Below are 24,693 nucleotides of genomic sequence, written 5' to 3'. Positions count from 1 at the left end.
GGGCTACTGAGAGCTTGAGCACATCGTCTCAGGGTGTGTGTGTGTGTGACTGGACAGTGGTCTACACGCAGTTATACAAAAATTAATTGCAGCTCTCAAGTCATGCAAAGCTGCAGGCGACACGCTTGCCTGCACATCAGCGGCTCCGGTCATGCCAAGAGCCGTGCCTACAGCTGTCGCGCTGTGTTCACACTATAATCTCCAGGGCTTGCACTGGAGCCGGAGGGCACGACATTTGGGGCCCTTGGCCTTCCTTGCGCCGGCAGAGCCTGGGAGAGCTTTGCTCCTTTAACGCAGCAGCAGCGCAGCGGATCAAAACAGTTGCTGCGGGTGCTGATTGGCCACAGCGCCCCACGTGTCCCTCCAGCTGATTTCCTGGGGCTGGAGAATGTGTTCTCTTCACTTCTCTGTCAGTTTACGGGATCATGAATCCTCTCCGTCGTAGTTCGCCCTACTTCGTAGCCCACTGATTACCTATTTGCATGATCTCGGGAGAAAATACTAACAGAAATAATAGAGATGGCCCAGGCAGCGCAGATTAACGTCCTCGAACAACTCAACTGCCCGATCAAAGTGGAGCACGACAGAAAGAGGAGGCAATTCACTGTTAGATTAAACGGTAAAGTCCGGAGATCGCGATTGCAAATGCACTTTACTGCAGTTCCCCCCCCCTCCCTTTGTTTCCAAACGAGCACTTTGAAGAATCGTGTTGTTGTTGCTTGCTTTGACGAGTCATCCTCGCCGTACTCGTTTCGCATCGTCGTTTTAACAACGGTAATCGTGCGGGAGTAAAAGCTGAAGTTTAAAAACTAGCGACGTCTGCTCTAACCCCCATAACCCCCTCCCCAAACACAACACAAAATGTGTTTTTAGATATCTCCATTTTCAGACCGGGGAGGTTGTGATCGCGGTTGGTTCCGGTAATTCACGGAGCGACGAAAAGACTGCAAACTCCCGGCTTGTTGCTTAAAACCCCTCGCTGCAGCTGAGGTATAGTTTTCTTCTAGACCTTGTTTTGTTCAGTTTCCTGTCACCGAAAGCGATGCCTTCCTCCCCTGTTCTTTTACATTTCAGCCTTCACGTCGCCCTAAAATACGAAGCGGGGTGGGGGGAACGATGTCAGATAGGCACTACCCACGGTGATTTAAAAATGGAAACGGGAAAACAAAAGCAGGGGAGACGCGAGTGGACCGATCGAAGCGTGTTGGGATTCCGGGAGGGTCGGGCCTCGACAGCACAGCGGCACACGTTTCGCCAGTTTTTCCTGATTAAAAAAAAAAAGGTCATTAAAAAAAAGAACCTGTAAAGCAACCCTTTTCAGGCTCGCTGAGCTGGTCTGGACGAAGAGAGAACGGGGGGAAGGGACCCGCTGTCTGCGCCCGGAGTCGAACTCTTCCAAACTTGAGCTCAATTGAAGCCCCATGTAAAAACAACAGCAACAACAACCGGGGTCCTTTTGTCAGTTTTGGCTACATAACGTATCTGAGACACCGCACGTAAGGGCGGAACGTGGTTGGGGAATCACGCAGGAAAACGAGTGTGCCTCTGATTGTTGGTAACGCGCAGCGAAAGGGTGAGAAAAGGTGTTCAGGAAACGACGTGGCCATATTTGAAACGAAGGCTACGCGTGTAACCCGGGCACGGCGTTGAGATTAGAGATGTGACGGCCTTGGTAAACCCCCCCACCTCCCCCTTCTTCTCCTAGCAACCCTGTTACTTGCTTATCAAAGCCCTACTCTGTTCTGGTTTCCCTTTGTTTAAAAGGCTCCGTATTGCATGTGGTACCCTCCACGTTACCCCCTGTGTCCTGTCAGAAATCTTCTAGTGTTCATGGTTATATATTATAAATATATATTTGGAAGAGCATTATACAGTAATCTATTTGTAAACTGTGTGGGATCATGAAAGCAGAGTTACATAATCTACACTATATGCCGTGTATATATAATATGTTCAGTGTAAATAGTGGTTATGGTGGAACTGTGTCAGCTCTAGGAAAAGTAAATGTGTAGTCACACAGTACACAAATCTAAATCTTGCTAGGTTTATATACAGAGAAGTGTGTGTGCATAGCGACCCAAGTTAAAAAGGCAGCCTGTTAATAGTAATAATTCCTTACACTTATATAGCGCTTTTCTGGACACTCAACTCAAAGTGCTTTACAGGTAATGGGGATCCCCTCCACCAGCAGTGTGCAGCCCCCGCCTGGGTGATGTGACGGCACCAGTACGCTCACCACACACCAGCTCTCAGTGGGGAGGAGAGCAGAGTGATGAAGCCAATTCCTAGATGGGGATTATTAGGAGGCCATGACAGTATTTTGCTTACAGTGTGTGGATGGAGGTGAGGGTTGCTGATCTCGTTCGGTGTGTAGGGGGTGAGGTCTCTGATGAGTGGGTTTTGCCGCGGTTGTCTGTGGACTCACTGTACGTCTCTAGATTGAAAGCCAAAGCTTCAGAGATGCTCACTGACCCCATCCTGCCCAACCTCTGTTGACTTTTCTCCTCTCTAGTAAGCGTCCTAGGCCTATCAAGATAAGGACTACCGAATTTTATAACAGCAGCTACTCAGAGGCTGAGATTTCAGTACTTAATTTAGAAAATGATGCGCGGCTCATCGTTATTGTATCTGGTCTCAGTGTTACTGATCTAATTACTGGTGTGTGTTTGGGTGCAATGTGAAGATCTTTTGCGGGATGCTGTTTATTATAGGCTCCATGTTGTATATTTGTATTGTTGTCTTTTAATTGTAGCAGCTCATCAGACCAAATTCCATGCAACTGGTGGTTGTGGCATTAAAGTATTGGATTGAATTGTCCTTGCCCGCATTGCAGTGAAGCTGGTTTCCCAGGGCTACCTCTCATACTGCCTGTGACTGGCAAAGCCCGCTGGCAGCGATTCTCTGTGTCATCCTTGTGATGTTCAAGGTCAGCACAGAGAAAATATCATCCACTCAGATCCAAATCTGATTCCTTTCATTCTTGGGGGGGTTCTGTGTTGTACCTAGACAGCAGCCATATCACCCTGCAACTCACAACTGGCAACCCATTGAAGCGAAGCGTGTGTGAGCCTGGTCAGTACCTGGAAAAAACTAAGGTTGCTGCTGGAAGAAGTGTTAGTGGGGCCTGCAGGGGGCGCTCACCCTGCGGTCCATGTGGGTCCTAATGCCCCAGTATAGTGATGGGGACACTATACTGTAAACAGGCGCCATCCTTCGGACGAGACGTAAAGCCGAGGTCCTGATTCTCTGTGGTCATTAAAAATCCCAGGGCGTTTCTCGAAAAGAGTAAGGGTGTAACCCCGGCGTCCTGGCCAAATTTCCCATTGGCCCTTACCAATCATGGCCTCCTAATGATCTCCATCTATGAATTTGGTTCAACTCTGCTCTCCTCCCCACTGAGAGCTGGTGTGTGGGGAACGTTCTGGCGCACTATGGCTGCCGTCGCATCATCCAGGTGGGGCTGCACATTGGTGGTGGTGGAGGGGATCCCCATTACCTGTAAAGCGCTTTGAGTGGAGTGTCCAGAAAAGCGCTATATAAGTGTAAGCTATTATTATTATTATTATTATTATTATTATTATTATTATTATTATTATTATTATTATTATTATTACCTAAGGTGTATGAGCCATACATTATGGCAAAGAACAGTAAAATGATAGTTCTACTTGGATCTGAATAGATGTCGTCAAAGATGCCCTTACTTGATGAGTCCTGGTGGGCCTAAGGGAGACTGGCAACAATCTAGGTGCGTCTGCAGAATGGCTGATGGTGTCTCCTTTAATCCTCAGGGTCTCATGACCGAGCTGTACTTCTCTATGAGTACGTGGGGAAAAGGACTGTTGATCTGCAGCACACGGAGGTCCCGGATGCTTACAGAGGAAGAGGAATTGCTAAACATCTGGCCAAGGTATGGGACTCGGAGCTATGCCTGATAGCTTTGCCAGACAGGCTTCTGTATTTACTGATTAAGAGAGAATGACACACAGTAGGCTAATCTGCAATAGACTACTTTAGGCTGTTGGGACACTACCTGGGCCAGTCTTTATTGCAGACTGAGGAAAGGCAACAGTAACAGGGGAAAAAAATCTGTCGCCCCTGGCCCCTGTGTGGTTAGACCAAGACTGATGCCGAAAATAGACAACACTTGTGTTTTGTTTTTAGGTGAATTAAAGAAGCCATCTTTGCAGTGAGTTGCATGCAGAGATATCTAGTGGAGGCACTCAAGGAGATCTGCCTTTCTGTTCAGGGTTGCTAGTTTTCTTTGGGGGGGTGTTGTCGTGGAGAAATGGAAGCACAGTGGAGCAGTGGTCAGCATGGCTGACTTGCAGTGCTGGGGTCCTGGGTTCAGTTCTGGTGCTGTCTGTGTGGAGTTTCTCTGTTCTACCTGCGTTTGCGTGGGTTTCCTCCTGGTGCTCTGGTTTCCTCCCACTGTCAAAAGACATACTGGTAGGGTAACGGCATCTGGGAAATCTGCCCGTGGTGTGAGTGTCACCCTGCATTGGAGGAAGAGATTAGAAAATGAATGGATGGAAGGAGAAAAATATGTTAACATGATACATGCACATAAGTGTGCTATAAAATGTATACGGATGAGTAGACATGGTATCCTAAAGGGCAGCATTGCTTCCTGACGTCCTGGGAAGCAAAGTGACACATCTGATAGCTCTGCAAGGTTACCGAGAGGAAAACAAGGTCAGGGCTGAGAACAGATAATGTAAAGACTGACACCATACTGAGTCTTTGTACAAATCCTCTTTTCACTGATGTTAGCTTGACAGATTATTAAGTTAAAGACAATATTTTTTTTACAAGTTTATATCTTCTCTCTACAATGCTGCATTACATTGTAGCAGGGGAGAGATAATATATACTCATGCAGAAAAACAAAACTGTTACAAAATCATAAAACAAAACTGTATTATGATGTATAACCTGTTTTGTAAGGTGTTCTTTCAGTCTAGTTCTATTAAAATATTTTTCTTTTTAACTTAGTGCAGTGGCAGTACAGTAGCCTATATGGTTACTACAAGGCACAAGAATGAATTGAAATTCTTTTTTGTGGAGCGTTCTGAACCTGTAACTAGAAGGTTCAGGGTTCAAATCCCAGGTAAGACACTGGTTTTGTACCCAAACGAATTGAAATGTGGCATTTCTTTCTTTGTAAATCATAGTTGTATTGGTGTAATTAATCAGTAGTCAGCAAAACCGACAATGTTGTGAAAATTACTTCTACAGTGCTCTACTCCAGCCCTGCCAGGATCGCTGGGTGAAAACCAGTGGTCACACATTGCTTAATCCAGAGAATATTGTGACTTAGAAAAAAAGGTTACATTTTTCTGTGCTTTTTCATGATGTTTTTTCACTGTACGAAGCTGTGTGGTGTATGGTAATTCAGGTCAAACTAAATGACAGCCAATGGACGATACCTCATACCTATTCAAGCAGGATACTCCTTCAAGAGTACCATAGCCTCCAGAATTTGAGTAAAGGCTTATTGGCCCATGGGGGAAATTTGCTTTACAGCACTCTCAACATAACAACACAATGGCAGACAAAATTCTACCAAGCAAGAAGTCAATGCAACAGTGTTATAGCAAGATAAGGGAGGAGATAGTTATGAAACATTGAAAGAGATATTGCAGTGGGGATGAAAGATTTCCTGTGTCTGTTTGTGTTACACCTGGGGACACAGAGGCGTCTCCCAGATGGGAGAAGTGTGAACTCGCAGTGGAGGGGGTGAGAGACACAATTCATAACACACATGGCTTTCTTTGCCACTCTCTGTTTGTAGAGGATATCTCAGGTGATTTGATTTGCACCCCAATTCATTTGCCACTTAATTTGACTAGTTTTTCCAGCCCATTACAATCAATGGTACTGATGTAACCAAACCAGGAAATGAGACAATAATATGTTAAGACACTTTCAATAAATGAGCTGTAGTAAAATGTAAGGGTAGTTCTGTCTACCTTACAATAGCTTAGTTTCATTCATAAATGCTGTCACAGCCTTTGTCCCAACTCAAGTTTTTGTCTACGACCCGTCCCAAGTACTTGTAGGATATGAACCGGCAACCTTCCAGCCACAGGTGCAGATCCTCAGCCACAGAGCCACCCCACTGCCCAAATAACAGCCGAGACTGGCGGGACTCGAACCCGAGGCTCTGGGGTGCAGATGTGTAGGAGGCGGGGGTTCAGCTGAGTGAGCTATACCTCCTGTCAGTTAACTGCAGTGGGTTGGAGGGGGGTGGTCTGGCGTGTGGGCCCTGGTGTTTGGCTGTGGCCTTTGCCTCCTGTCCGTGTGGTGCTTGCATGTTCTCTCCTCCTCGTGTCCCTGCGGTGTTATTTGCCAGCTGTTTTAGTCTCCTCCCGCCTTCCAGAAACCCCCCACCTTCGTCTTAATTGGCCACTCTACCTCGTCTCCTCGGGATTTATGGCGCTGGCCTCCCCACCTGACCGTGAACAGAGAGGCGAGGATGCCCATCTCGGTCCTACCCCCAGTTTATAGCGTCCTGGAGCACACAGGTTGCAAAAAGAAAATGAGCAGAACGGCTACCTCAATGAGTGAAATCAGGAGTGGGAAGCCTTAGCAGTTATGGGAGGGGAAAGCAAAGAACGTTTTAGTGGTTGGCCAAGGAGAAAAAGGAATCCAGTCCATAAATATCTGTCTCCCATTCAACATTCTCCTGTGTGAAATAAAGCACAGGGCCATATGACTCCCCTAAAGTACTTGGTGAAAGCAGTGTCTTGCTAGAGCTCCTTCTCATTAGCTGAGAATTCCCTGGCTCCAAACCAGCAAGAGTGTCTCCCCCAGCCAAGCTTGCAGAGAAGCAAAATAAACTGAATGGAATGCTCGTAATTCCTTTTTTCAATACAGCCGAATACTGTGACTTGGAGCTTCTTTGATAACCAATGCGTGGAGCCCCACAGGAGAGTTACTCTGCGCGCTTTGAAGCAGGCCAGAAGAAAACCACTTCGTGCCTGCCCGCCTTTAAAGTAGTCGCTGTTTATGAAGAGCGTGCCCTTAAAAGAAAGGGACTTTGCGAGCGAATCTGGCGGGGAGCTCGCAGCTGGTTAGTGATGCTGTTCAGCCGAGAGACGTGTAGCCGTCTCGCACATTATCAAAGCTTTTAGGAAGACATCTGCGCTTTATCTCCATTTCAAAGGCAGGGCACTGCGCTGGCAATGCTTCTCTTATCGGGAGTCATTTTGCCGATGCCGTCACTGAGCAGGGCCACACACTGCTGACAAGGGAGAGCAGACACCAGAAGCTAAAAGCTAGTTTAAGAGCTCTTCCCTGGCCACTGGTGTTTCTCAGCTGTCTCCATGGCAACGCTGTGGGCCTGTGTGGAGGCTTTGAAGTTTTGGCATAGCCACCAAAATAAAATAAACCGGACGCTTTTCAGAGGCCCAGCTACGGCATAAATTGTGTAGTGGAAGAGCAGAGTGTAAGTTCTTGGGCTTCTTAGAAGCCAGAGAATCTCTCGCTTTATACAAACATCGACGCGAAGCCTCCTATTGACAACACACTGTTTGCATAGTAACGCTGCCACCAGATGTGCCAGCTCAGTAGTGCAGAGTTCATTTTTTTCCACGTTAAAAGAATAACGCTGATAAAGCCGCTGCTGGAACAGGACGAGGGAAAAAACAATCTGTACTCCCACTGTGCTTTTTCACTTCGGGTGAAATCCCTGCAGCTTTTGAAGTGCACTCACCCAGTTTATTTACCTGGTGCATAAAACAAAGGGCTGAATTTTCTTTTTTTTTCCCTCTCCCCTCCCGTGCCAGTTCATTTTTAGGAGAGCCAGGCGGCAGGTTCCACTTTGGTGGACGGGGCTGTTGCCATTCAGTCTGAGAGCGAGCTGCTGTTCGGTCTCCGGGGACGCATTTTGTTTGCGCCTGAAAGAGAAGAAAAATCCCCTGGTTTAAGTTTTCACAGCAAAAATATCCTCCCCCCCCCCCCCCCCACACCCTCGCACATTTTCCGACTTGCATTTAAAATGGGCTGAGGGAAAAAACATCTAACCATTTGTTTCAGTTTCCAAGATTCATTGTATAAATTATTGATGGCTTTTTGCACTGATACAGTAGTGTAGAAGCAGCACTGAGGCTTTTGCAGTCATAAGGTGTGTCCAACCAGGGGAAACAGTAAACACAGAAACGTCTCTGATGGACATGATGCATCTTGAGAAATCATTAGGGTGTGGTTTGACCTTATTTCTGGTGTACACTGGGTTTTTACCCTTTAACTTTCCCTGTATGACTGGGGAAGTATTATTTCTGCCTCCTACTAATCTATTAGGTGAATCTTGCTGTCTCAGAGCATGTGAGTGTCTTCACTGCATCTCAAGCAAAGAATGAGGCAAGAATGTAAAAAGTAAAGTCGGGCCTTGACTCTAGATTCAAGGAACTGCAATAAATTCAGAACTACCTTGCATGTTTTGCTCTTTAAAGCAGTTTCAGCATGACTGAAATTTGAAATTCTCCTTACGTCAATCTGTGTTTATGATCTGTTTAATCTTTTTGCCGTTGTTGTTGTTGTACTTCAGTGTGCTTGACGGTAATAAATGAATGGACAAATCAATAGGACAAACATTGGACGAACCCAGGACCCTGTGACAGCTAACTTGATTGAAACTGGAAACAAGGTTTATTTAACTCTGCGGCCCATTATGTGCAAGGAAAAACAGGCTAGTTCTCAGCTTTTCGGGTCACAAGTTGGCGTTGGCAAAACCGCTGACTGGAATAAGATGAAAACCCATTTGGAAAGATGGAATAAGGAGGTTTATATATTGTTCATTTTTTCGTGGTGGAGGCATGCTTTGTACTTGAAGATCTTCTGTGCGGTCATAAGAAAGACATTCCCTGAGCTCCGTCTGGTGTAAGAATGCTTGAAGCTCCTGCTTAATTAGCCAAGGTTCGCTGTGACGTTCAGATAAACCATTTGTTGATTTTAGATGATGTACCTTAAGAGGTGCTATATAAAATAGATTGTTCTTAGTCTTATTATTACTGGGGACTACATCACGTTTCATTTCCAAGCTTATTTCCTTGCGCCACTCTTACACAAGACACAGTGCACAAGCATGTTTGTTATCAGCGCCTTGCTTGTGTCTGGAGTGACCAGCCATGAACCTCAATGCTTACCATTTATTTCCGCAGGTAAGAGCAGGTGATAACAACGGATGATATACTTCACAGTGGTTATCCCTGAAATATCCACTGTCCATTCCAGTTTCTGCGACTAGGAAGAGTGTCGCGCACAGAAACACTTTGATCCCAAAGTAAACTCCCAACAACATTTTCTTCATGTATACGAAGCAGAAATTGTGGATCCAATAAAGCTATTCTTTCACCCATTTTCTAACCACCTCTTCCAAATTCAGGGTCACAGGGGAGAGAGAGCCTATCCTTGCAAGCAACTGGCATAAAGCAGGGTACACCCTGGACAGGACGCCACTCCATCGCAGAGCACATACCCACAGGCACAGTTTTCCCAGAAGCCCATTAATATACCAGTATGTCTGTGTAGTGGGAGGAAACTGGAGCACCTGGAGGAAACCCCTGCAAACACGGGGAGAACATCCAAGCTCCAGGCAGATAGCACCCCAGGTCTGGAATCGAACCCACGCTAACCCCCTTGCCAGCCCTCCAGTAGAGCTGTATCTGCCCAAACATTCTCTTGACAGCATTGGCTTGGCTTGAAACCAGCTTCAATTTTTCTATCCTCTTTTCTATCCTCGTGGATTAATGTGACGGTAAACTGGTTTCTCTTTTTCCCCCACCTCTCTGTTAAGGCCGCCATGGACTTTGTGGTTGAGGAGGACCTGAAGGCTCACCTGACCTGCTGGTACATCCAAAAATATGTCAAAGAAAACCCACACCCTCAGTACCTGGAGCGAATTTTGCACTGATCCTGAGAGGAAGAGAGAGGCTCTGTGTCTGTTGGGGTCAGAGGACAGGAAGTGTGAGGGGAGGGTGGGGTGGGTGGGGGAAAGGGGAGCTCAGGAGTAGGGAGCATGTTTTGGAGGACAGGTGCTTCATTTAGGATCACAGAACATCCTTCCGGATCCTATTTATCTATTTCGTCCCGCCTAAGTGGTGCTTGCACTCACACATCCAGGGAGAACGATGGAGCCGGTGGATTCCATCTTAACAAGGAAGACAAGAAGAGGGGACCCGCTTCCATCGTGATCGGGATGCTGCAGGTCTGACAGAAACGGGTGGAGCGATCTTTCTTTGTGGAACAGCCACTCCATACTGAAAAGGCCTTTCTATCTCAAACAGGAAACCCCCAGCTGGTGCTCCAACACATGTTCCCACAGGTGATGCTGGGGTTTCTTTTTGCCTTTGTGCACGATTTCAGCTGGTGAGGACTGAGTGAAAAGGCCTACATGACCCAATGACCGCGATGTCCAGGAAAGATCTGGGAAAGGTTACATGTCAAGGAGGGGACATATTTCATCCTCATTGCTTGAGATTCATCTGCTACTTGACAAGGGTTACCAGAATGAAGCTGGATGCTAGCCAGGTGGGTTGAGTTGGGCTTTCGGAAGTAAACTGTGTCTTTGGGCAGCGTATTTGGATACCTCACTCATGATGACTGAAGCTTCGAGCACTGGAGGATGGAAGAAAGTGATCTTCAGGAACTTTTATTATCCTTTTCTGTTACAATTCCAGTTGCTACGTGAATTCACAAGTGCACAAGTGAAGGCCTCAGGGAATGATCCGAGGCAGTGGAAGATATTTACAGTGCTAGCTAGAGGAACTTGACTCTGTTACATCCAGTATAACAGAATAAAGCCAACTATTTACAGCTTATGAAAGGTCAATTTAGAAAGGTCAGCGTTCATAGGAAAACTATACACTGTGACATTAAAGAGCACGATTTTTTGTAACACATGTATTGTCACGAGTCAGAAAAATGCATAGTTAATAGACCATTAGGATAAGCAAAGGTTATACTATACATATAGTATAGGCGAACAGTATGTTGAGTTTCATTAGACAAGGGAATACCTGCAATATATGTTTTCATTATGTCAGTAAAAAAGGACAACCACACTGCAGACATCAATGAAACTGCCGAAGACTCCTTTCCTACTAAGCCTTTAGGTGTGTTTTTTTTAATAAATCAAGTGAAATCCGTTTTACGTTTTAAGTGTTTGGATTATCTCGTGTTCTGTATAGTGTATCCCAGGCAAGTAGCAAGCAGACGTTTTTTAATAAAAAAACGAAGCTACACTGCTGGTTTACACATTGTGAGAAATGGATCCCTTGCTGTGTATCCCTCTCGATATGTGTGAATTGCGTAACGTTTTATTGAACAGAAGTGTCACTAAAAATAGGGTTCTCGAGGGGTCCAGTCCAGCCAGTTGGCGGCTCTGGTCGGAGCAGAGATCTGGGTGCTTTCTTGCTGGCCACTCTTTCCTCTACTGGTGGTTTAACAGTGAGTTGGGAGTTGTGAGATGTGACTTTTTGTGATGTGGGGCTTGTAATGTCAAAAGAAGGGGATATTGACAGGGGGAAGTGTGGGTCTCCAAAGAAAATACCCTTCCCTTATGTGGGACAGTCGATTCATTGACAATCTCAAAAGGCAAGGTGGGGGGGCGCGTATATATATATATTACAGGAAATATCTGCCATTTTCAAAGAAACCAATGTAGCTGACAGATGTAGGCAAGGTGACAGATTGCTGTAAAAGCTCTACCACAGTCGTTGTAGAGGATAGGAACCACTGTGTGCTCCCTAGAATGAGAAGTGATCTGTCTCAGATGGGTGTGGTGGTCTGATGGGGCCTGAGACTCTGAGTCAGGTACACATGGACTCTACATCTTGATTTCAAGAGTCGATAATAACAGCCACATATTCTGATGTACTGTTGCTCCAGCTTTTCAAGAACTCCAGAACAGCTGAACTGAGAGAAATGGACAGCTCAGTGGCCACCTAAGACAATAGCCTGGGTGGACGTCAAATGCATGGGTAGAAGCCTTTAATTTCAAAAGTCTTTCTGACCTTGCTTCATTCATGAAAGGGAGTTGTACATCAATGAGCCACAATATCTCTTGTCTAAAATATATATACTGTATGTCACCTTAAAAAAGTTTTAGACTTTCAAATAACTTGACCACACGCATTCGGTATCAGCCTGTGTCTACTTGGTATCTACCTGTGTGCGCTAAAGAGTTAATTATATAAATAACAGACAAACCTTTATATTGATCTCCAGTGTGTACCCAAAATAAATTATTTCAAATGTCAAATGACTCTCATCAATGCATTATAAAGGTGGATGTATTGGGAAATAAACTCCACAACACCAGCCAGCATGGTGCACTTTAGATCTCATTATTTTTATTTCTTTTTTAAAACTACGAAGAATTAACAAATGTACACCAACAGGTGCCTTGGAGGAAATGGAAAACGTACGCAACAAAATCTTTGTGTGGTAAAATCGTGGTGAGAGGCAGTCTTCGGTTACAGTGATATCATATAACTTTCTTTAGTAGATGAAATATTAAAACGGAGGCCGATATGCTTTTCTAAGACGTGATTGTAATAAAAGGCAGATCGAAATTCTGTACACATTGTTCCAGTACATTTCAGGTAATTAAGGACTGAGTTAAGATTTTGATAGTGTTCATTTTCATTGCATACAAAAAAAAACACTTTGTAATTAAATCTCTAATCAATACGTAAGCATATTTGTTTCCAAAGACCATTAGAATGATGGTGGGTTTTCCTGATCTGACAGAAGAGTGCTTCGCAATTATCCCCCGCCACTCAGTCAGGCTCAGCCTCTTTTGGATGAACACCCTACAATCTTTCCCCGGCAGACACGAGAGAGAACAGACTGTGGGAAGTGTGGGAAACCCAGCATTGTCCTCGCTGAGCCAATGTGTGTCACATGCACGTGCAGGGGGAAAAAACCTGTGATGCATTCATTTGTGATTACTCTTTGCACATGCGCGCAAAAAAACTTTCTGGGAGGGAGGTCCGTAATAAATCAGACATTTTAGAGTACTTTTTTTTCCCCATTTATACCCAACCTAGAATTTAGCCTAGTTCCCCAAACCCACACATCTCTTCACATTCATTTTCCATATTCTCCCAAACGTCCGCTCCCACAAAGAGAGTTGACAAACTAGACGAAAGAGGTTCAGTTGAGCCAGGGTAGGGAATCTTTAGAATTGTTGTAATTCCCACCTAGAATCTGAATAAACAGCCATTCTGAACATCATAATAGGACCTTTATGTATGCTAGGGTTCAGGAAAATGGGATCTTTAGAATTGTAAACACTTTTCTGCTCTATTTCTGTCTGGATGCAAATGATAAAAGCTTAGCATGGGTGGGACAGGGTGCTGTTTTAATTATTCAAATACCGTTGTTTTTTTCAGATTTATTATGGTAAAATTCAGTGCTTAAATCCGTAGTTCTACTGATCCAACCTTATTTTCCGGCTGTCGTTTGCCTCGTTTCTTTTTCTATCTTGGATCACCCGTAAGTAAAACTCTCAGGGCAGGAGGCATTTCTCTCAGTTCAGCTTCGCCTTATTTAACCAGATAAGTCCATTGAGACCAGCTTCCCAGTGACAAGCTGGTGATCTATTGAGATAGGAGAGCGAACACTGGAGCAGGCCGTGAGGAACAGTGCCTCAGGCACCAGAGCAGTGTCCCCCCACAGGGGCCCCAACACTTCTCCACACCGCCTCCCCTAAGTGGAAACCGGGAAATGAAAACACTCTTTCTTTGACTGTCTTTGTAATTGTTTTCAGTGATATAATTATCTGCCAATCATGCACTGCAGAGTATTCCCTTTTATCCTTTGCTGCTGATTTTCATCCTCACAAAGTGGTCCCTTTGGAGATGCTGGTAATCCTGCAGTGTAGGAGCCAGAGTGTTAGGATGGATGGATGGATGTTTGTCCATTATGCCTTCTGGCATTCCGTAACAGTTTATTTTTTACAGGACAGGGTTGTTCGCCTTGTGCCCAACCTCCAGAATTGAGGTCCTGGTGCCCGATGTGAGACAAGGACCTACTACCCCGAGATTATGAGTCGCATGCTCTACCAGCAAAACTAGCCAGGGCCAGGAGAGAGTCTAAAAAATGCCAGAAGCTGCTTTCCTTACTCCTTCAATAGACACAGCAGGGACTGCATTACCAGCCCATGTGGGATTAGTCGAATAGCACCCTCCTGGCTGCCCAGCATACTGTGAATCTGGTACAGCTTTCTGAAACAGATTTCTAAGATGATTTTTTAAAATCTGAATCAGAGGAGTCTTATTCCCCACGCTGCCAACTGGCAGACGTTTTTAAAAAGAATAAATGACAAGGAAAAAGAAGATATTCAATGATTTCAGATAAATTAGTCCTAAATCTGTCTGTATCGTGGGTGGTGTAGTGAGTATGGGGTTGGACTCATGACTGCTAGGTTCTGCTTTTGAGTCCCCATTGCAGACACTGCTCTTGTACCTTGAGTGAGGCTGGGAATCAGCAGTTCTGGGGGTTAGTACCTGTGATGGACTGGTGTCCCATCCAGGAGGGGGGTCACATGCTCTCTAGTCCTCTTAACACCAGCGAAACTAGGATGAGCTCGGGTTCCGCGCTGCTGTGGCTCTGGTCTGGAATCTACCCTCACCTGTATAAACACAAGAATGTGTGCACATTGACATCTGAAAGCATTGAGACAAAAGTGTCATGGTCATGTTAAAAAAATGCCTTTTAACATTTTTGGCTTTCTCATTTTCAAAACCTGCAGTAATTATGCAATAAACCTAAAAGGTAGTTTCACTGGCCCATTATAAAGCAAATGTATTCACTTAAAGGTCAAGTTCTTTCCCACCATAACAGCTAATTCACCTGCAATAATGTGCATCAGCAATGAATTAAACATTTACCTGCGACATTTGTTTCTACGTTTACTGGTGGTATTTTGGGGGATTCCCAAGAAGAAGGAAAAACAGAAGAGACTTTGATATATCCTGGTAAAAGTACTTGGAGGATTGCTACAGCAGCTCTTTTTATATGACATGGGTCCTCAGGGTCTTGTTAAGCATAAGCCAGACTTCACTTATCCTGTTGCAAATGTTAATTGATCTGTTCTGCTCTTGTGGATCTCATGTCAGCTCCTTCCACTGTCATTATTGCCACGATCCCTCTACTTTTCTTGTGTGTCCTTTTGTTTCTATAATGTTCTGTGTCTTTTATGTAGCAGAGGCCATTCAGCCCATCTAACTCATATGGTTTATGATCTGAGGTTCTGAACCAGACGTTTCTTGACAAAAGCCAGGGTACAGGCTTTGACGTCATGGCTGGGTAGCTTGTTCCACACTCCCACAACCCTTTGTGTGAAGAGGTGCCCATCCTCAGTGTTCTCTGGTTTGTGTTCAGTGGGTTGGCTTTATCAGTGCCCTTGAGCACTACGATATACTTGAATCAGATCCCCTCGTAGTCCTTTCTGTTAAAGACTAAAACAGTTACGTGCCTTTACAACTCAGGACTCATTACGCTATTGCTGTCTTTCAAGTTCCATCACTGTTCTTTAAATTAAGAAACATATTGACAATAAAGCTACGAAATTACAGGTGGAAAGTGATTTTCCTTGCCTATCCTTCCAGTTAGATCAGACTAAATGGTTTTGTCTGTTTTTTTTTTCTTTTTCTGAGATGTCTTATTTACGTGTACAACTGGTATTTGCATTTTTGAAGATTCCGTGGTCCTGTTTGAATGTGCAAAAATGAGTAAACCTTCTAAAAACAAACTATGTGGATTGTATTCTCTATTAAATACTGGGAGACGGTTCAAACATCGCTGAAGATCGGTTTCAGAGGATTTGTTCCTCCTATTTGCCAGTCTACAATAAAAAAGCCTATGACACATTTTCTCCTAATAATCCCAACGGTTTGTGATGGCATAAAAACTTAAACTGCCAAGATATCTTTATAATTAGAGGTATAAGTCAGGTCTAATAATCAACAAGTTATTTAAATAGAGATTTTACTCATAAGCACAATGATAGTTCGTCCTCAGTCATTCAATTGTTTGGGAAGCCAGGTTATCTCCTATTGTACGCTGAATAATGAAGGGGTAATGAAAAATTTACTGGTATCTCCCTAGAGTCCAAAATACTTTGCAGGGGCTTTGCGAAAACAAGGCTCCTCAAGGTGAATTGGCTGAATATAAAAAATAATCTTACTGGCTACCTCTTGATTTAAAAAAAAACCAAAACAGAGCTAACATTTTTACAGACATGAACTCTGCAAATCTGGCCTTTAATTATTGGAAAAACGTTTTTTTTTTTCCAGAGGCAAATTTCACATTTTGCTGACTGACCTCAAAAAAGCCTAATCTAGAGGCAGCATTACTCGGGTGAGTGCTTTCACAGAAGAGTCAGGACGGATCCTAACGACGCACTCACACTTTGAACAGCTGTGTTGTTGTTCTCTTGCGACATGTAATTGCGGGCATAAGGCATTGATCCTGCAATGTGCTGGTTGTCAAAAACATTGACAAAATTTCAAAGGGGGGGCTTGTGCTGAAACACATCCAACAGGCCATGAGAAATGTACTCAGGGCTCCATAGCGAGGTGGAGCAGAATGAAAAAGTAAAAAGAGACCCAGTGGTCAGCACAAGCCCACAATCCTACCGCCAATTCGTTTCTGAGATTTTGAGAAACGCCGAGGGGACTGACGAACAATATACCCAGACTCAGAGGGGACATTTGTGGGTTCAAAGCCTTACACGTCCAGACGATCTAATCCTCCATCTCCTTTGCCAAAGAAATCATTGAAAATACATTTGGCACAATCCAGTACAGTCCGGGTCTCCCACACGGATAACTTTTCATGAGCCTGAACTTTGACCATGACTTTTCCTTCACAATGTTTGTGGTTTTCACTGTTGACAGACTTGCTATCACCTTTCACAACTGACTTTTCCTCCCAATTAGCTCATAACCAACTTTGTCGCGTACAGGATCAATGGAATTATTATATTATAGCACTATACATTATTGTATTAACAGCTCAGTCACCTCAGTGATTTACTGTGACTCTAAATTGCTGAATAAAATCTGTTATGTTATTTTCAGGGTGGGCTGTAAAAGAACCTTTGCCCTTCTCAGGTCTCTAAGAAGTCCAGGTTTTCAAAAAAATATTTTGAAGTAGGCCTGTACAGTTACAATAACAAGCAGATATATGACTCAACACACAGCCCTTCTTATCCACACTACTGCTGTACATTAACACAACAAGCACCTTGAATGTTATAAAGCCTCTGCTAATTATTAAATAACCAGGAAGCCGACTGGAGAAGCAGTTTGCAACGTGTTGAACTGCGCAGGCAAAAGGCTGAGCAGTTCATTTTGCTCTGACACTGATTGACCGATGTTAAATATAACTCCAAATAAACCGGAGATGTCACCTTCAGCATTTACCCTGAAACCCATCCCCAATCAACAGAGCATGACCCCTGAAATATTACCCCTTCTAAAGGCCTGCGGGCAGGTCAAGATCCGATTTGGGAATGTTGTGAACAGAAAGCTAAATGCCTGAAAAATCAGTCACCATTAGCCTACACCGCCCCTTCAAATACTGCGGTAAGCGCCTTGAAAACTATCGTATAAAACGCAGTAAATGTTGTGTTTCTTTGGCTACATGAAGTACCACATACCAGGGAAATCAACGCATTTCAATGCAGACCGCACTCTTAAATCATAGTCCTGTGGTAAGCACTACGGTGCTAGTATAGTACTACTCAATACCGCACATCTTTCATGGAGTGAGCATTTTTAATTTGAATAGAAGCTCGGTTTCAGAATAATGTAGATCGACTCCTGCACTTTTACAGTTCAGCTCTGCACTTTGGCAGTTCATATGAATATAAAAGCCGCTTATAATTGTATAAATATCCACTAATCCACTATTTCTGATATATATATTTTATAATATCGCAATAACTTAAGATAATTTGCTTACTGGCATTTCGTATGAGTCAGAATACACACATATATAGTACGTTTATATACTGGGTACTGCGTGAGTTTAATTTCACGAGAGGCAAATATCGAAAGATCACTACGTTGTCCAAGTGCAAACAGCCTCTATAAGAGACGTAATATTGACCACTTCAAATACTGCAGCTGACAAGGAAATTACCATAGAATTATTAGACTCTAAATAAGTGGTGTACTGTAGGATAAAGATGAGAACTGAACATAACTTAAATACTCCTGCAATAGTAAAAGCACTACGTTTTAGAGCTTAATATAGAGGATAGCAATATATTATATAGCAATATAATGTATATGGTCTAAGATTAAGTAGAAAAAAGAGCCGTTACAAATACAATTATGCAATGATAACGGTCGAGTTTGACCTGCGTGAATACGTCTCATTGAGTTCAACTTTCGCTTACCTACTGTAAACACTTTTAAAGGAAAAGTTACTTCAAATGGGTAGCTAAGTGAAGTGCTTTTTAAAGAATAAGAATCTTTATGAACCATCTCTTGGTAAAATTACTCTGAACAAATTTAAAAAATGTTGTGACACTCACTTTACGAACAGTTTGTCCTACATAGTGCCCCATAGTGCTGTCCTTGCGTTCGATTGGCCGCCCTGGTCAACACACAATATGCAGTGGGAAATGTAGTCTGTTTCTCGACGTTACTGGTCAACTTTTGTGATCGGAAAATAACCCAACGGCAAACAGCTATACCCATGAACGTCTGCTTGCAAAAGCAGGACCCCCATAGACTACAGGAGCTGTAGTTTCCAGACCACTGCTTCAGCGTCGCTAAGGGAAACAAGGCTTTCCTGAAAAGAACTACAATTCCCATGCTGCGTTGCTTGACGTTGTGACAGCCGCAGTGTGTTAAGTCTCCAAGATGGCGGCGTGGGGAAGGAGGCGCGGTGTCCCAGTCAACAGGGAGAGGTCAGTGCTGCTTCATTCTCGCCGTCAAGCGAAATTTAAACACCTTGATCATCGCTGGCGGTTTTAAAGAATATTTATGTATTCCGCCTTTGTCTTTAAGGGTTATTTTTTGTTGCCAGTTGTCAATATCCTTTCATTAATGGCCGTGTGAGGTCTTGTTTTGGTTAGGTGTGCTGTGAGACCAGGATCGCGATTAAAGATCTCAACAGACCCGAGAATATAAAAAAGCACTTCCCCCCAAAACAAAAACGGTGCATTGTGGAGACTGTCTAATAAGGTGTTTATTAGAAATGTAAACACAATGATTTATGGAAAAAAAACCTGTCAACACCTCGATGTTCGGAATTGCAGCGATTACAGAAAGTAGTTGAACAAGATAAGAAAATGGTGGGGCGTGTTAAAACGGGTGCAACATAAATTAACACAATTGCACGTTTGGCGAAGTGAACTCTTAGGTTTACATCTTATTGACTCTGTTCCTCGGACACAGAGACGCGATAACCGTTTTCTGCTAATCGAACGACTTCATATTGTCCCGAAATCCTGTATTAATGAAGCGAGTGTGCTGTTATTTTACAAGTTTTTTTTTTCTGTTACAAAAAAGAAGCCGCGTAACATACATTTTCTGTGTTGTTGTTGGGGGGAGTTAAGCGAAGGTCGCGGGGTGGTTTTATTTACTCTCGTACGGCCGAGAACCCTACAAACGCAGCAGCCGAACAAGCCTAGTACTGACATTAATTTAAAAAAATCTTCACAGTGTGAACAGCTTCTCACGCTGCTGATGGGTTGATGGTATTTTTTTTGATAACCGCAAGTAATCAGCGGTGTACTGTAACCGAGATCTCAAGACCAGAGTTGAAAGTAAATCCAAACTAAGTTTATGTATTCTTCACGATTCACTTAACTGTTTCTGTCTTCATATTGTAATGTGTGTGATGTCTGCTGATTGGATTTGGAGCCATTTTGTATGCAAACGTTGCACTTGAGTGAACCTTGGTCACTCTGATCTGGCCCACTGTAAATAAATTGGAAGTGAGTAAAGTTCACATAAATAGTAAATAGCAAAACGTGGCTTCGTATTCCTAAGTATATTGCTTCGATTATTTAGAGTGTTACGTCTCTCCTCGAAAGCCGAAGACAGCTGTACGTTGAATAAAAATAAATGCACTACCAAAGTAGTGATTACATATTACCATACCGGTTTTGATGTCACACAGGGACTCGTATTCTCTGCCAATAAATTTCATTCAGCAAAGCACGCTGAAGTGGAAGACACGGTTTTCACTAGTAGTAGAAACTGTCGCCATTTGCGAAGTCCGGCTAGTGAGCGTTTATTTATTTTTATTTTTATTTTTGCCTCCCGGCTGCAATGACGACTGAGCAGCGTTTCCTAAAGAAAAATAAACTGAAGTGAAGATTCTCTTCCCTCTTTGTTTGAGAGCATGCAGTGGTTAGTCTAAAGTCGTGTCCTCATTGCGAGCTCTGTATCTAGGTCCGGTACAGCAGTGAAATCTTTTCACCCAGCTGTGATGAGGTCTGCCCTGTGAATGACAGTAGTAATTCAAACGATACACAGCGAGGGGCAGAAATAATGGAAAAATATGCTTTTTTTTGTGGAGGCATCTTACATATTCTGAAATTAAATTTACATATTTCAATTAAATATTCTCATTACAGGGATGGGAATTTCGATGTTGCTTATTTTTTTGGCTATGTATGTACACAGTGCTCCTAGTTAATAGTATAATTGTATGTGCAGTGCAATTTGTACTCATAAGAATGTGCTTTTCTTTTTAATGTATTAACTGGCCACTCATGGATGTCGAGTTGCTGCAAGGCTGTGGAACTTTTTATGATCTGCAGAACAGCCCTTAAAGGACTTTTATACTTTTACTATAAATGTTCTGAAAGTTCGTTCATGGGGTGGGTGCCGTTTCATTTTTATTTCTGTGTGATGCTTTGGTTGTCCCCTGAGGATCTAAAAAAAAAAATCACATTTTGAAAGTTCTGTTGTGAATGCTGAATTAAAAAAAATAAAAAAACAATTAAAAACCCATTTGCGTTTTTTTAATGTGTTTGAAGTTTTTTCAGCTTCGGCGACGTCAAGTTTAATCTGAAAGAGCGTCGTTTACAGGTTTCTCACTATCGCCAGGCTCCAGGAATCAGAGCATCGCCAACTGATTCTAGTTTCACCTCTGTGAATATTATGTATGATCTAATTATGAAATATGTTGTGTTTTTCCCTGTTCCCCCCCCCCCCCAAGAAGCATAACAGTGGAGAAACAAGGTATGCCTTAACAGGCTGTCCTAAAATTGAAGAAGTACTAAGCTTTCTGTGTTGATTGATTTTTCTGGGCTTACAACCAATTGATGGAGGACCTGTGGTCTTTGTCGTTATGATGTCAGGTGTTTTTCTGAGAGGTCACTGAGGAGGGGTTTCGTCTTAATTCTCCGATCGTGTTTCGATAGTGTAGCTCATCAGACGAGCAATTAAAAGAACTTGGCAGCTGATCTGTGAAGCCGGAAAATACAATAGTGGGGAAAACCGCGCACACCATTGTTCACCTTATTTAGTTCCTGGTTTCTTTTCTAATTAAGACTTTGTCTCTTGCACGTTATCAGACTGGCTCGTGTGCGAGTGAGCCTTTGAAACGCTGTGACAGTTCAGCGCAGCTGCCCCAGTGTGGAGGTGATACAAGCAGCTTGTGTATCCATCAGCAAGCTGGCCAATCTGCAAGGAAAATGGGGAAAAAACAACTATCGGAAGTAAAAATACTCCGATCTTTAATCACTCCCCCTTTGTCCCTCCCCCCCCCCTCCTTTGAATCCTCTCCAGGGGTGTGATGTCCACTACGGACTGCTACATCGTCCACGAGATCTACAACGGGGAGAATGCCCAGGACCAGTTTGAGTACGAGCTGGAGCAGGCTCTGGAGGCCCAGTACAAGTACATCGTGATCGAGCCCACCCGCATCGGGGACGAGACGGCGCGCTGGGTCACCGTGGGCAACTGCCTGCACAAGACCGCCGTGCTGTCCGGCGTGGCCTGCCTGCTCACCCCGCTGTCCCTGCCGCTGGAGTACTCGCGCTACATCGCCTTGCCGGCGGGGGCGGCCAGCGTGGCCTGCGCGGCGCTCTACGGCATCTCCTGGCAGTTCGACCCCTGCTGCAAGTACCAAGTGGAGTACGACAGCCAGAAACTGTCCCGCCTGCCCCTCCATACGCTCACTTCCTCCACCCCCGTGGTGCTGGTGAGGAAGGATGACATTCACAGAAAGAGACTCCACAACACGATAGCGCTGGCCGCCCTGGCTTACTGCGTAAAGAAGATTTATGAACTCTATGTCGTATGATTTATTAAAAAAAAAAAACAGCCCTAAAAGACCTTAAAAAAAAAATCAGCATCTAGTATTGTTTGACATACACAAAGCTTTCTTTGTTTCTGGTTGAAGCCCAGAGGGATAATGGTTAAAACTCTAGGGATTTTTTTTTTTCTATTTACTTTTGAAGTAACATCACCAGTGCACTGATTGATATTCTATTTTTTTCCCCCCGATCCTCCGTACAGTAAATTGAGGATTAAGAGACCATTGAAAGTGAATGGACAAAACAGTTTTGAAGTATTCTCAAAGGCCTGGTATGTTTTTTTTCCTGGTAGTTTTATTGTAACCCTTTATTGCTCGTCAGAGAGTGCTCACTTCATTAAATATTAGGAAATCTGAAACACTCTTTTCTGTATTTTCTTTTTCTTTCTTTTTTTAATATCGTTCTGGTATCCTTCTGCTGTAGTGTTTATTCAGAAACATGATCATTCCCTATTTTAACTCGCTTATTAGTTTTTTTTGCCTCTTTCCATGACTCTTTTTTTTTCCCTGTCATGCCAACTAAATAAACCCGAGACTTGCATGCAATGGAAATACCTGCCTTAATGCACCAAATGCGTTAAGGTAGTCCTTGCATTTTGTCACCTGCAATTCTGCAAATATTGCACTCTGTGTGTTGCAAGACGCCAGAGGTTTCCACTGGAAGTTTGAAAGTGTGAGATGACTTAGCAGCAATTACAAAATGCAAGCTTGCAACCGATTCTCTCTACTTAATAAAGTTCCAGTGATTCTAGTATGCCATGGTGAATGTAATACACTGTAAAGTGTAGAGTCTTACTTGTTGGGTGCCTTTCCTGAGTTATTTCTCCTAGTGTGAACCTCATGGCAGAGCCTGCGGTTAAAAAATCCACACGCTGTGTGGAAATCCCGCAGGTGACTCTGAAAAACAGTAGTGGCCGGTGCTAAAACATGCTGCTCGCCCTCGAAACGCAAGCCATCAGTTATTGCACATGTTTATTAAAGAAGTCGTTGAGTGTCTGCCACTGGCTTCCCTGTGCAAAACAGTAGCACAAGTTGCTCTCACCAGCTTGCCCTATTCACACTGTACACAGTAACATTGTGGTCTACAGTACCCTATTTCTGTGCACCATGGATCTGAAGTTGCACCTCAAGTTACTATCCTGGCATAACTCAAATTGCCATCAGCAGGAGCTGCCATCACAATTTCCCCTCCGCAAAACTGTACTGGGATCTGATCTGCATTCTAATTTTAACCAGGGGAGATCTGCCCAGCTGGCTCAGTTGGGTCTTCAGCTGAATTCTGAGCTGAAGTCATTATGGCTTCAGTTCCAAGCCCAGACGGTTGACATGGACAGAGGCTGTATCAATTTTGGTTCAGGGTGGAATGAATCTTTGAGTAGGATGCTAGTTCTGTCAGCAAACAGAAAAGCTTGTATTGAAGAGACTAAAGCTCTAAAGGGTCTAAAAATTCAAATAGATCTCTAATATTATTTTCAGGTGTAGTCATGACTGGTATAAATGCAAGCGCAAACCTTTTACTGGATTTGTGGGAAGGATTTTCAGCAAGTCCAAGGAGTTACAGAAGTGTGTGTGTTGTGACCTGCTCTCCGAAAACAAGGGTTTTTGAAGCCAACGCTAATGATCAAGTTATTAATCTTAGAAACAAGACATAGATCGAGAGTTTTAAAGGAGTGATGAGCATTTTCACTTTGCTCATTTTCACTTTGCTTGTTTCTAGTCACAGAGTCTTGCTCAGACATGTTCAGATCTCAAAATCGTGAATCGGAGCCTCAGGTGAAAGCATTCACCTATAAAAATCTTGGTTTGAATGGAGCCATTCATATCTCATCTGTATTAACATCAGTCAGAATGCTTTTCATGTGGATTTTCGGAGGTTTCAGTTCTGTGGTGCATCTATTGTGGTTCCTGTATCCGTTAACCGTTCGTTCGAATATGTCTTGGTTCCACTGCTCTGGGAAACACATCTCGAATCTCGCAAGCAGCTCTGTGTGCTTGAAAAGAGCAGCTTTCTGTGTCTACATTCAAATTGTTGTACAATTTACATACAGTATGAGCAGTCAGTGTTTCACCAAGATTTATACCAAGGATATACCCTGGACAGGACGCCAGTCCATCGCTGGGCAGGCATACACACTCACACCAAGGCCATTTAACTAACCGGCATGTCTCTGGACAGTTATTAATACTGTATAACAGCATCACCACTTGTTCCCGTTTGCCCAGGTAAGCTATACACCAGGGAATAGTGCAGGTGTTGCTCGATAGAAAACGACAGGCTCAAAGATCGTTTTTCCTCTGAGCAGGTCGATTGCAGTTACATAAATTATTTTCACAAATGGTCTCTACAAAGCTGACGGTGTGGAACACATGCCTTTTGCTCTTATAAAAATGCAG

General features: G+C 43.7%; 3 protein-coding genes across 4 annotated transcripts in view; 2 read left to right on the top strand and 1 right to left on the bottom strand.

Annotated features, from left to right (window-relative positions):
• The window catches only part of LOC102691753 (dual specificity mitogen-activated protein kinase kinase 3), a 60,629-nt gene extending 42,027 nt beyond the window's left edge, over positions 1–18,602 (bottom strand). Inside the window, exons 1-4 of one of the 2 annotated variants that reach the window (XM_015359905.2) lie at positions 18,557–18,602; positions 14,517–14,641; positions 7,731–7,901; positions 4,388–4,496 (exon numbers count right to left, since the gene is read on the bottom strand). The gene's annotated coding sequence lies outside the window, so the exon portion shown is untranslated. Of the gene's footprint in view, positions 1–1,300; positions 1,398–4,387; positions 4,497–7,730; positions 7,902–14,516; positions 14,642–18,556 lie in introns of those variants that run through there. The other variant, XM_015359906.2, reaches the window with a different exon arrangement.
• natd1 (protein NATD1) lies at positions 361–12,265 on the top strand. The gene is made up of 3 exons (XM_006637002.3): positions 361–619; positions 3,792–3,910; positions 9,800–12,265. Exons 1-3 carry the CDS (start codon positions 520–522, stop codon positions 9,914–9,916), a joined length of 336 nt encoding a protein of 111 aa, XP_006637065.1. The 5' UTR covers positions 361–519; the 3' UTR covers positions 9,917–12,265.
• Positions 18,603–18,829: 227 nt separating the features above from the next.
• On the top strand, positions 18,830–22,758 carry tmem11 (transmembrane protein 11). Its single transcript, XM_006637003.3, has 2 exons — positions 18,830–18,934; positions 21,771–22,758. Exons 1-2 carry the CDS (start codon positions 18,888–18,890, stop codon positions 22,285–22,287), a joined length of 564 nt encoding a protein of 187 aa, XP_006637066.1. The 5' UTR covers positions 18,830–18,887; the 3' UTR covers positions 22,288–22,758.
• Positions 22,759–24,693: the final 1,935 nt, after the last annotated feature.

Source organism: Lepisosteus oculatus, chromosome 19 (assembly GCF_040954835.1).
Source record: "Lepisosteus oculatus isolate fLepOcu1 chromosome 19, fLepOcu1.hap2, whole genome shotgun sequence".
Taxonomy (NCBI): Eukaryota; Metazoa; Chordata; class Actinopteri; order Semionotiformes; family Lepisosteidae; genus Lepisosteus; species Lepisosteus oculatus.
This window is presented reverse-complemented; position numbering and strand designations above follow the sequence as displayed.